We start from the raw sequence: 13841 nt of genomic DNA, 5'->3' as shown, positions 1-13841 counted from the left end.
TTATTTTTTAAAAAAATTAAAAATATAATACAAAAAAACTTAAATTTAAATAAAAATATTAAAATGTACTACATATTTGTTTAAAAAATATTAAAATCTTTTGTTACTAATATTAAAAAATAATATTAACCTATAATTTATCAAATAATATTAATTTAAAAAATAGTATGTCTACAACCAATGTTTTGATTTGAATAACACGATTTATTTACACTAAGTGAACGATATTATGAGCAATTACATATGTAGTAAATTTTAATATTATTTGATAAATTATAAGTTAATATTATTTTATTATTAGTAACGAAATATTTTAATATTTTTGTTAAATAAATATGTAGTACATTTTAATATTTTTATTTAAATTTAATTTTTTTACATTATTTTTTAATTTACAAGAAAAATAATCATCTTTAACATTAGTAAAAAATACAAAAAATATATTAAATAAAACTAAAAAAGAAAACATACACTGATTCATTAAATAATTAAAATAAAAAATTATTTATGACTTTTTTAAAAAAATACATTACAACTTTAAATAATTTAGGACTTCAATGAAAAAATTCCTTTATAACTTTAAAATCATGTGAAAAAAAAAATCTTACAATTTTAAAATTGTGTTTAAAAAAATAATTAAAGTCATAAATTTTTTATGACTTCAATGAAAAAAAAAAGTCATAATCCAGTTTATAGCTTTCAATTTATAAGTCATTGGTTATTTTACGACTTATTCCTTTCGAAGTATTAATTTAAATTTTGTCCTAAATGGTAAATTTGAAAGGAAAAAAAAAACGACTCTCAAATAGTAGTTGGCCCCAATATCACTCTACTATGCTATATTAATTAGGGTTGGGATTGCTGACAACTAGGGTTGGAGTGGGTTTGCGATTTACATGTGTAATGCGCGATAGAAAACTTTCAAATGGGGCCTAAGAGTTCATCTATTCTATTAATTATTTTTTTTAAATGAGTGTATGTGTTTCTCTCTTCTATTAATTATGATGGTGAGATCATAAATTGGCAATGGGCTTGGCTCAGAACTTTGTCTAGGAGTAGGTAAATTTTTTTACAATTGAAGAGTTTGATCAAACATGTGGGGCTGAAACCACTTGTGACAGATAAGTGGATTTAGTTACTAGATGCAGGAAAAGGATTTACCGTGGCAACAACATATAACCAGTTCATATCCCTCTCTACACAACTGCAAAACTTTTCACCCAGAACTCAAACCAAATTTTGGGAAAGCAAAGCGCCCTCCAAGGTACTTGTATTTTCATGTAGATTATTACTAGATAGACTATCTACCTGCGAACAACTACATAAAAGGTATGTTCAGATTCAAAATTTAGAAGCTTCTTGTGTGACCATCTTCATTGGAAGTGTTCTTGCTTTTTAACCTCTGTGTGACTCTCTCTCATTCAATTTGGTCACAAACCCTAGGACCCTTGTTTTGTTCTTTTCATCTCCCACTCTCTCCATCTTCGTCTTCTTCGACGGCAAAGTAAGATGCGAAATAAAGAGAAGAAGTGACCAAAGGGAAGATGTTACCCACAGCTTCCAAACTAGTTTTGCCCCATCAAAAAGTCTTTCCCGAAAAGCAATATTATTCCTTATTTTCCATATGCACCAACATGTGGCGTGCCAAATCAAATATATGCTTTCATCTGCGACATTTCCTTCCACGAATAAGCAAATCAAATTGGTCATATAACTGATTAATTTCCTGAGGAAGTACAATATCTACTCCCAACCATCTAAATATCCCGTACCAAATCTGAATAGTCCCAGAGCACATGAGAAATAAGTGTTTTGGAAGACATTAAGATCACCTCATGGCAGTGGTTCCTGTACAAGAGAAGGAACAAATCAGTGATTTTCTTCTCTTCATGGTGTATATTAACCCCTTGCTTTATTTGAATTTACATAGTTTTAGATATTTCTATGAATTACTTTTTGGATATATGATGTCACACTACTTTGTATAGTGAACAGACACTTTTTAATTGTATATTTACAGTTGCATCTCTTATACAATCTTGGTATCCATTAATATATGAAATTACACGTTGCCTTTAAAAAACAAGCCTTTCCAAAAAAAAAAAAACTAACAACAATCACGATGGTTGTGCTACAGTTTACACAACTACAGCCTAATAATTTACATTTGCCCATTAAAACTTTTCTTTTCTGTTAATGGTTTGGGTTAGAGCACCACACTACGGTGGCTGTCAACGCTGGAGGAACCTCTTTGCGGAGGCTCTGAAGGGACACGTGGAGCTGACAAAGCCATCAACGAGGTGCAGATACGTGTTCAGCTCGTGACACGTGGCAACATTCGTGTTTCCTAGGTACGGAGAATCCTTGCTACATAAGCGTAGTTCCCTCCCAACCTCCGCATACACTAACTGTGCCTCCTCCACCCTCTTCTGTATCCATCTCGGAAATCCCGGCACGTGGACCCCTCCATCGCTGGCCAAGCCATCATCAAACACAAACCCCGGAACCTTGGTGATGACATCGTCGGAGTTCACTATCCGCAAGACCTTGGTCCCTTGCCTCTCAAGCATCCTCCGGAACCTCGGGTCCCCAACGCGGGGCCCACCAAAGGAGATGACCGTCACCGGCAGTCCAGGGAAAGCGGTCTTGACATCATAGGCCGTGAGCGTGGCTAATGCTGCCCCAAGACTATGACCGGTGACGGTCAGACTCAATTGTTCCCCCCGGTAGGTCTCGAGGATCCTTGAAATCTCTCGCCTCACCATTTCTTGTAAAGACCTAAACGTCTTTCTGGGAAGTGATGAGGTGTAGAGACTCAAGAACCCGCTTTCCACCATGGCCCCACTTCTGTCCATGACCCCATTTTTTTCAAAGGCCCTTTTGGTGTTGCATGGAATAGGGAGGTTGGTGAGAGATGCACGAAAATTCTCTAACCATTCCAAGCATGTGGTGGTTCCTCTATATGCCACCACAACATCGCGCCGACCAAGCCTTTTGATCTCTTCCTTGTCATGACACACCGCTACGTATCCAACATAGCTCGTTTGTTTTGCCACCCATGTTGGTGCTTTGTCCACCCAACTAGGTAGCTGAATACCCGAGGTTGCACGTAGGTATTTGGTTACCTTGTAGCCAGTGTTATGTAAACCACACCGTTCTAAAAGATCTTTTCTGGGGAACCTCGAGTTTGCATAGTTGGGTGAAGAAGGGTCAAACTCGAAGGATTTGTAAACGGTTTCCACGAAATGACCGTATCTTAGGATTTCAGCACGTAAGTTGTCGTCTAATGGGTCTAGCAAACCGTCCCAATTGCTCATGCCATGGTACTCCTTCCACCTCTTGCCAAGTTTTGATGATTGCATGGACGGAAAATAATTGCTATAATTATTATGTTCTTCTAAGTTTATCATTTTCTCTAAATGTAATGCGGCTTGTCGTGTGTCATTAGAAAAGTGTAGGTTTTTATTGTTGGTTGGTTTGGATGTCTGGGTTGTGGTTATTATGCAGCGAGGTTTGAGGAGGGTGTTAGATTGGGGTGAAGGGAGAGGGTGTGGTGTTTTTATTGTGAACTTCATTGTTGTAGTGTGGGTTTAGAGAATGACACTGAAAGAGGGAGCAAGAGAGAATGAGAAGTGAGAAGGGAGAATGTCCTAAACTCCTAATTGGTTGGAACACATATTAGGACGGAAGGGGTTTTTATAAGCGGCTAAAATAGTGTTCCTTGTACAGGGAAGAGGACATAGGAGAAAGAATGACAAGGACATGTATACAGTAGCTAGGAGGCAAAGTTATGTTATTTCTACATCACACCTTTTAGCGTGAGAAATATAAGATTGAAAAAAAGATTATAAATTGAAATATGTTTTTTTTAAACTAAGGCTTAGGATTCAATTTTAAGTTTGAATATAAAGTAGTTATTGGAATATCTCAAAATAAACTGTTCCGGTAGAAAAAAGATTAATTAAATAAAAGGTTCCAAATAGCTTTGATTACACCAATAAGTGTATATATACTCTCTATGGTATGGTATTGGTTTGTGCTCTAGTGCAAGAAAGGTCAACTTTTTCAGCCACCAATATGTTGCCATTCTGGAGTGTGGCTGTCAACAAACGATGACTAGCGATAAACGCTCTAACAGAGAGAAAATTAACAAGAATCAAAGCAACAGATACGCGCTACAATTAACGCCGTCAACTGACTCTCAGGTTCTCATACGATCATGCCTTGTGGCTTGTTGTCGGTGACTATTCCGATGCCTTTTTTTTTTTCTTATTAATGTTTAGGGATATGAATAGGTCAGGCTGGCCTACAGGAACTTATGATCTAATCTATATAAAACTTGACCTGAATTAACCTATATAATTAAAAGGTTAGGCTCAGACTTTTTTAAAAGTCTATTAAATTAAATAGATCAGACTTACACTTATTATAAACTCTTATAAGTTTGATAGATCGACCTAAATATATATATATATATATATATATATATATATATATATATATATATATATATATATATACTTATATTATTTTTTAGGTATAATTAATTTCTTTTAAACTAGCAGACTTTGATTACATCATAATTTTCATTCCTATAATCAAGTAAGACTTTAATTACAATTTAGGTGTAAATCATGTGTCCCTTTATATTCCTCATTATTTTTATTGGTTTTTTTATTTTTATTTCATTTTCCTTTAACTTCCTATTAGGTTCTAACTCTAGAGTAAAAAAATATTAAAGATTTAATGTGAAGAAAGCTTTTAAAAAGGCTATAAGGTTAAACTAGGCTTTTAAAAAGGACAGACCGAGCCAAAATAAAAGTCTTTGATAGGCTATAGGTCAGACTTAGGTCTCAAAAATTCATCGTAGACTAAGTTTAGACCTTTTAAACCTGATGAAACCTATTCTCACCTCTATTAATGTTGTCGAAATCTTATGAGCGTGAAATAGAAACCGACTATAATTTAGTTGAGAACATATGTTTGAATTGTGCAGAAGGAAATGAGTTTAATTGTGTGACTAAACCTCAAACCTAATCATTAGGGTTGATAAAAAAAATGGATCTTGTCTCCGCCTCTTTCTAATCAAATATTGCCGTTGATTGTATTTAATTATTCACAATGATTCGAGTAATAAAGATCCATCAATATCAATATAGATTGGCGTAGTGAAAATTTTAATTAATTTCTTTATTAATGATTATTAATCTTACTTTTTTTTTACAGAATTATTAATCTTACGTTAATCGCAAAAAAAAATTGTCAATGGCTGTGAACCCTTGGATGTAAAAGGTAATGAATAAATGAGAGAGAGAGAGAGAGGCTATAGATAGAAAATGTTGACTGTTTCGGATCAAAAGATGTTTAGATATTAGTAGTAATTATTGGTCCTTTTAAAATAATTTAATAGCAATCAATATATGTTCGTAATAACCAGTGGATCTCTCCATGCCTCAAATATATCCATGGTCATGATAATTTCAATTATTGTTTTATCAATAAGAGGACTCTACTAACTTGTGAATGATTTCCAAAGACAATAATTAAGGGCCCTCCCTAGCTAGACTATATATAAAATTATGATATTATGTCAAAGCAAGATAGGGATGTATCTGATTTATTCTACTATGGATTAATCGCGCGCTTCAATATTCAATGAGTATACTACTCTTTTCTCTTATTATTATTTTCATTAATTATTAATATAGTATTTTTTTTAATCTAAGTGCTTGCAGCCTAGGCATGGCACCTGCACGGGACGGGGGCAAGGAGTACTCTCCCGCTCTCCGTCTCGAACTTTACCTTGTTCCTTATTTTCGTGGTAGAGATATTTTTTGTCTCGTTCTCATTTTTCGACTTTCCGCAAGAACTCGGAAAACCCCGTTTTACATTAAAAATGTCAAAAATTATAAAAAAAATATATTTTTTTTGTTTTATCTCAATTTTTCAACAATAATAAATTTAAGGTTTAATTCTAAGTTTAAAACATGACTAAAAATACCAAAATAAATCAATAATAATAATGATAAAATCACACAAACATAAAAGCATCTAAGAAATATACAAGTACACATTAATGTTACAGTATTACACAATAAAAATAATAAAACTAGCCTAACATTACAAGTCTTCATACAATAAATTAACATCATCATACTGAATCAAGTCTTCATATTTTCATCCAAGTGCAATGAAACATCTTCAACATCAAACCTAAACAATGAAACATGTAAATATGTGTTTAGAAAATATAAAAAAGTCATGAATTCATATAATAAAATTTTCATACCGTTGGCATTGTTGTGTGACTTGTGTTCGCATCGTCAACTATTGAGCAAAATTTCATCTTTGATTTTAAGGAATCTAATGACATAATTATGTAATCATTAAAATAAATTAATTGCTTTAATAGAGAAGAGCAAAATTCCATTGTCAACTATTGCGGCATTTTAAGATTTGGATAATGTTTTTGTGTTTTTGTGACTTATAAGATATTACTTATATATATGATAATTTTATTTTGTATTTTTTTTACTAGTAAAATATTATATAACCCTTATATTTATGTTATACATATTATAAGTTATGAGAATATATAAGTAAAATTCTATATACGCGGGGATACAAGGACCCTAACCCGCGGGACGGGAAACATAATCCCCATCCCCGTCCTCGAATTAGTTGCGGGGGACTTCATTCTCATTCCCGTTCCCGCAAGAAATTTTCCCCCGATCGCAGTGTCCCGAATGGGACCGTCCCTGCAAGATTCCCTAGTTACAAAGAGAATTATCATGCCTATTGCAGCATGCAGCTGTAACATGAAGAAAAAAAAGTCGTCATGCCTACCTCACCAGACCTAAGGTTGAAATTTAACTTGGAACAAAATAATGTTTACAAGTTTCATTTACATCTATTTTTTTATATTCACTTTACATTTTTTATTCTCTCATTTGTTTTATTAATTAAATTTTCTCTATCTTTTTTTATATCTCTTTGCTTTTTTAACATGAAATTTTAAATAAAATAATAAGAATAAAATTTTAAAAAATATATAACTTATAAATTAACATATTTTTTATAAGCAAATTCAAGTAGTTATGAAAATAAACTTCTTAAAGTAGTTTATAAAAATTAAGTTCATGTTTGATAACTTATAAACTAGTTAAATGAACTTATAAATTTTCCTAGAGTCTTACCAAACATAGTTTTTTTGTTGTTTCTATTTATTTTATTTTTATATTTTCTATTTCTATTCACCTTATTTCTTATCTATTTTTTTCTATCAAACTTTGCCCGAAAAGAAACTTAATGCATATTTAAAGAAATATCAAAATATGTATCTCAACTGAAACATTTTATCAAACGATCATTTCGTGCATTGAATCCTGAGGCTTCTTCCAAAATCACGTATTCTCACACTAACACAAAAAAGCTTCTACATATAGTTTCTAAATTGCACGTTAATTACTCACGTCCTGGTTTCTTGGACGCAAAACTAAACACGTATGCTAAGAAAATCCAATCGCGCGGTAGTTATAGACAGTACCATGAACCAACGTGTGATGGGCTTATCGGACGTACGTTGAAATGGGTCCTCTTTATACTTATAACATATATCTCTTATCTTAGTCAGGTAATTAATTAAAATCACCAAATTGTTTGTCGTTTGAAAGGTGACACGCCAGAGTGGCGTAGTCCTTCATCTTACAGAGGGAGGTTTTTACGCTTAATTTGGGTAATATGCCCTTGGGTTAAATCTATTATTTCCTTTTAATTTGCTTGTGTATATATGTTCACGGTAATACTATATTTATGTTCCTTTCGTTCAGTTGTTCGAAGGTCAAAATAGAAAGAAAAAACAAATTAGAGGCCGCCAGTGCTGCTAACTAAAAGAGGACAAATGCTAGGTATCCGAAAGATATTGGTGAAGAAGCTTCAAATAACAATATTTTTATTGGGAGATAAAAAATTACGTTAGCCATAATCTTTTTCATATTCTCTCATAATTTATATAATAAATATTTTTTCTTAGTTTATTAACCGATGTTATAAGTATACTTATTAGTAACACCCTTAAAAAGGTTGTAACTAATATTTTAACCTAGTTCTTGAGTTAGGGTTACAATTTTTAATGCAACTAGAAAAGATATTACAGGAAGAGGGAATCGTATAAAGGTTGCATGACCATTCATTAATGTCTTAACTAATTTATTTATTTTTACCTATTTTTTTTTTATCATGGAAAGGTAAGCTGGGAGGCTATCTATAAAAGGAATTTCATGCTTAAGGTTTGGTCAGCAAAATATGAAAGTTATTAACTAGGGGCACTTCAATCAACATTCATACAAGTAGAGAAAGAAGGATCCCGTTCAATCAGATCATTAAAGTTGTCAATTGCTTCTCAGAAAAAAAAAATTGAAGTTGTAGGTTTTCTACCTACAAATGATGAAACATATCATATTAGAATCCACTCCACTCAATTTTTGGTTCATTTTAAAACCGAAAACGAAAAATCTTTGACACTATTGTACAACCAATTATTAAGACTAAATAAACAAAAGAAACTAAATATTCCAGTGTGAAAAGGTAATAGAAAATAAGATTATAGGTTGTGATCCTTGTATAAAGTGTGATCATTCAAGGAAATTAGATTTTTTGAGAGTAAGATTTTGTAACTTTATCCTTTAATAACAATAATATTAAAGCAAATGATTTGTATAATGAGGACTGGATTTTTAAGGTTTATATAAAATTTTAGCTCTTCAAAATTCAACCTATATATTATTCTTATTTTGGAGAATTAATTAGAACAAATTTTTCTTTGATTTAAAAGTTACAGTATGCTTGATATTATTACAATTTAGAGAAGCAGTACTTGTTCTGCTTATGCTCCTCTAGTTTTCTTTTCTTTTCTTTCCTTAATCCGCAAGATATATATGTTTGTGAAGGAAACAAGGTGACCACAGAACAACAAGCTTTGAGTCAGCAAGCTAAGCTATCGCAACTACATGATTGAACAAAACACTATTGCAACATGAACAATTGCATATATAATAGAGTGCAAACTCGATTACAAGAAGGGCCTGTTAGAAAGAAAAGTTGGCATACAACCCACTAATCGATTAATTATTTCATGGAATTCTGTTATTAATATTTAATAGTTCTCCAGCATATATAAGCAATGAAAATATATATGCCTTAAAACTGAGATGTGTGCAGATGGAAGAATAATATTTATTTTATATCTGATCTTAGTAATTTGTAATGTTTACAACAAATAAGCAATTTATATATAGGTATACTAGGCCTATATGGCTGGATGAAAAGTTGAACCGATGAAAATCCTATCTCATTTTTTAGTTGAAACAGCTTGGTTTTTTTTGTTATCAGCAAAAGTAGCTTGGTGTTTCTTAAAACAGTCCTATCCTATACACGTGAAATTGCTTTTGCTATCAACAATATTGTAAACAGGCGAGATTTGTTTAACGGTTTTTGCGTCAGATGTGAGCCATGGAATTTTATCTAGTTCTGTAAAATGTATACTGCTTAAGACTTGGCACCTGCTGTGATGAGCTTTACATAATCACATTTTCATATTAATAACTAACTTTTTCCAATGAATTATATTTTTCTTTTTTATTGCGAAAAAAATCAATACGGCCTGTAATTCAAGATATTGAAGCATTCTTCGGACTTAATATTATGCATTTTTGGTATGATAATGCAATGTTGCGAGGGGCACATAGGCAAAGCTCGAATTTTCCATTGTTGAATGTCTTATATTGGGTTATTTTGCAAAAAATTTCGTTGACTATAAGTTCAATATATATTCTATATTCTAGTATACAATTGATTAAATGGTATAATTGTGCATGCTAGAATTAAGCTGAATGAATAATATGAAAACTAGAAGGAAAAAACCTAGATGTTGATAATATGAGAACTGTTCTTTTTTTTATTACCCGGAGGCGTAATTTCCTTCCCATCAAATCAGCTCATTTTTAAGATAAAATCCATTCTGTTGTTAACATCAAATACCCTTCTTAATTCTATAGTGGATGCATGGCTTCTAACTGAGAGTACAATTTCATGTGGTATACAAAATCCAGAGCTGTTTATTTATTTATATTTTTATTTGGATCTTTGAAGCGGTGGTCTAGAATGCCGATTTCATCATTGAACTGCAAAAAAGCAGGAATGAACTTCTGCATCTAGTTAACAGAAATAATTATCTAAAAACAATTAAACAAATGGAATTCAGCTCCAAACAAAGGCATTAATAGTCTAATAGTCTCCCTAGCTCCGACTAACTGATGAAAAGACACATTTGCCCTCTAACATTGTTCAATAAACCCCCAGTGGATGCCGTGAACTTTGATATACGATCCTGCATCTCATTCTGGAGACATATATAACTAAATATACATTACATGTCCCTCCAGTTTAACATTAAACATATAATTAAATACAACAAGTGATTTCCAAAATATTTGTGATAGCACACTGAGAGGTATCCTTAATTAATTTTCTGTTTATAGAGGGAACTGAAAGGTATATATTGGGAATTTCATTTCAATTCTTTTTTCTTATTTTCTTAACTCTACAAAATATTCTCCTAAGAAAACTCTACAAAACATTATTCTACAACAATATGATGATTAATGTCACATGTAAATACTTAATTGATATTTCCTTATTACACTTCATTCTTTTCAATACAAATACTTTAGGCATAGAATATTATTTTGTTATATACATAAAAGCTTAAACAATATAGATATATTATTTTTTCATACTTAACAATATAATTTGAAACAGAAGAACTAGTTCATAATTGGTCAAAAGCTACTAAATAGCCTCTTAAATAAAGCACCAGCAGCTCAAATATACTGTATAAGGAAATTGATGAATAGCATGGCGTGATGATCTATGTTTGCGGTTAACTTTCGCTTCATATCTTTATATGTCTTCTCACCAATAGAAAACTGCCAAGATGATTCATAATGCTTTCATGCCGTTTTTCTTTTCACCATTATAGCGTTTTGAATAAAAGAATGAGAACCTCTATATCAATATCAAACAAAAAGATATAATAAACACCCTTGAGTCCAGACATCTAGAGAGAGGGAACGAATAGTTAAAGTGTCAAATTTATTTAAAGTTCTGAAACAGTTTTATTATTAAATTAGAAAGTTATTAAAGTTCTTCAATTTAATAAAGCAAAGTAAAACTTTTTTTAGAAGAGCAAATTAAAACTTAATACAAGTGAGTTAAGAATTCAAATAAAGAGTGCAGTATTATAGATGTTTTAAGTGCTTCATATATACTTTTAATGCTCAGGAATAAAAAAATGATATTAAAAAGTTTATAACAATTAACAGAATTAAATGTTTCTATTTTTAAGTAATTAATATAATATATGATGTAATGTAACAAAATAAGGTAAATAAAAAAATGTCAATTAGATGTTTATAAATTCATATATCAATATCAAGGAAGAAATAATCTTACATTCAAAAAGGTATACAATATAAAACAAAAACAAAAGCCCTCGTTTCTCTATGCTTCAAGTGTGCATTAAAATTAGCTTTACATTCAAAGAGTAAAAGGAGAAGACTCGTGTATGGCCAAAAAAAACCGCGTCAACAAATGGACTCTTTAATTTCAATGCTTTAACTATCAGCATCATGCAACCCTCGCTTTATTTTCTTATAAAATGTTGCAAAAATCATGTGGAAAAGATTGCCTAGACTTATACATAACAATTATCACGGCTTAAATATTACACAACAGCCATTTTATAATTATAAAATATTTTTTTCCGTCCAAAACATTATTAATTGCCTTCTCTTATTCGTCATGACAAGTTCATTAATTAATTGTATACCTACTAGACTATACATGATTATATTTATATCCAGCCTCAACCTATAGAGAAGAAAACTAAATATTGTGATTGAAAATGGATGAGATTTTGTTGTGAATAATTGAACACAAATATGAACACACTATGATGAAAACTTAGAACTGAATTATGTTTTGCTTAGAACACCACCGACCACCTTTCTTTGGCTAAAACCACGTGGTTGCGGCTTAAGCAAGCGCACCGCCCCTGCTCTCTGCTTTGTCCCAATCCACTACGTATCTATATATATATATATATATATATATATATATATATATATATATATGTATATGGCATCTAACTTGCTCTATCTTCACGTTATATTCATCTTGCTTTGAGTGTTAGGTATATGTTCGGTTCGGGATATAACGAATGGTGAAATTTTAAGGGATGATCATTCTATTAAAAACAACGTGTTTTGCAATTTGCATGATAGAAGTTTACACCTAGACAATATTTTTCGTGAAAACAACGAGCTTTTATTTCATTTGAATTCTATTAGATTCTAAATTTCTATTTAAAATATTTGGAGTGGTGTCTTTTTTAATTTTTTGTATCGGAAAATATTTATACCAATGGATGTTAAAAATATATTTAGGATTCAATTTATGGACCCTAATGCGTCATACATTTTCTTCATTGGATTAATCCTTTTTATGTTTTAAATATATAATTTGAAATACAAGATTTACAGATTTTAAAATCTTTTTAGTTGAAATTATAATTCGTAGCTAAACAAGTTCGTGAAACTAAAATATAAAATGTATGCACCCAGTTTTGGGAGCCTCATTAATTGCGGCGACTACGGTTTTATTGTGTTCCATTTGGGTGTCAAACTTTCGTTATGTGATGTTATTTTCATGCAGGATCGTTTCATGACTCACAATTACAATAAACGTGCCTTTTGATCTTCAGTCAGCGTCCTAGGTTGTTGACCTAATATTTATGCAAATGTGTTTTAACTTATGCATGCAATGAATTTGAACAAAGGTCGTTCGTATTTAGGGATTCATAATCTTATGAGCGAGATTAATTTTTTGCATGCATGGTGCAGGTGTTTCCTCATGAGTCCTGAACATTTTCAGCATGTTTTGTTTTTGGTGCACAATGTTTGGCAACATTGTGGCTACATACAAACATTATACTTACACTTATTGTCTACTACAGAAGTGGACCAGCACCAGTAACAAATACATTATCTAAGTACAGTCCCATACAATAAAAGGGATTTCAGCTTGTACCAATAAGGATTTTAACCAGATTCTGTTTTGTTGTTTGGTGTCCCACATTTCTCATATTATTCTTGTAGGATTGTTGTGTTCTAAAATTTTAAAATTGATGGGTCAATGAGGTACCCGTTATTGCCCTACCCTTAAATTGTGTTCCAAAGTACACAACCTGAGTTTCACATTCGTGCAATAGGTGAAGGATCAGCCCTGCGGGAAGAGATTTGTTTTGTCCAAAAGTGACAAACTTTGTGCATGACAATTATATCATTTGAATTATTGTTTATCATCACTAATCACATTATAAAAAAGGAAATTTTAACAACTGAAAAGGACATTGGGCCAGGTCAAATTGGCCCGATTTTTTTTGGCATATTTCAAGAGCTAAGTTCAGTATTATTTATGGATTATTTATTTGGGTTGATCGTTTATTGTACTCGATTCAATTTGCCACCTCTAATTTTAATGGCTATAAATGTAATTTAATTTTGTGATTTAACTATTTCTAGTACGAAAGACTAATTAACCCGTCAGTCTATTGGCTTATAGTGATAGGCTGATTAGCCTGTAAATTTGTTGAATTTCTTGCAGATAGACTCATTAGCCTGTAAATAAATTATCATGTTTAAAGATAGATCCATCAATCTATTTAAAGTTTTAATGTTAAATACGCCTTTGAATAAGTTAATAATTCGGGACAGATTTATATA

At 31.5% G+C, this 13841-nt stretch overlaps 1 protein-coding gene across 1 annotated transcript; it reads right to left on the bottom strand.

Moving 5' to 3' along the window:
* Positions 1 to 2231: 2231 nt before the first annotated feature.
* Positions 2232 to 3362, bottom strand: LOC100817287 (phospholipase A(1) DAD1, chloroplastic). Its single transcript, XM_003551663.4, has one exon. The coding sequence runs from the start codon at positions 3360 to 3362 to the stop codon at positions 2232 to 2234; it is 1131 nt and encodes a 376-aa protein (XP_003551711.3).
* Positions 3363 to 13841: the final 10479 nt, after the last annotated feature.

This window comes from Glycine max, chromosome 18 (assembly GCF_000004515.6).
Source record: "Glycine max cultivar Williams 82 chromosome 18, Glycine_max_v4.0, whole genome shotgun sequence".
Lineage (NCBI taxonomy): Eukaryota > Viridiplantae > Streptophyta > Magnoliopsida > Fabales > Fabaceae > Glycine > Glycine max.
This window is presented reverse-complemented; position numbering and strand designations above follow the sequence as displayed.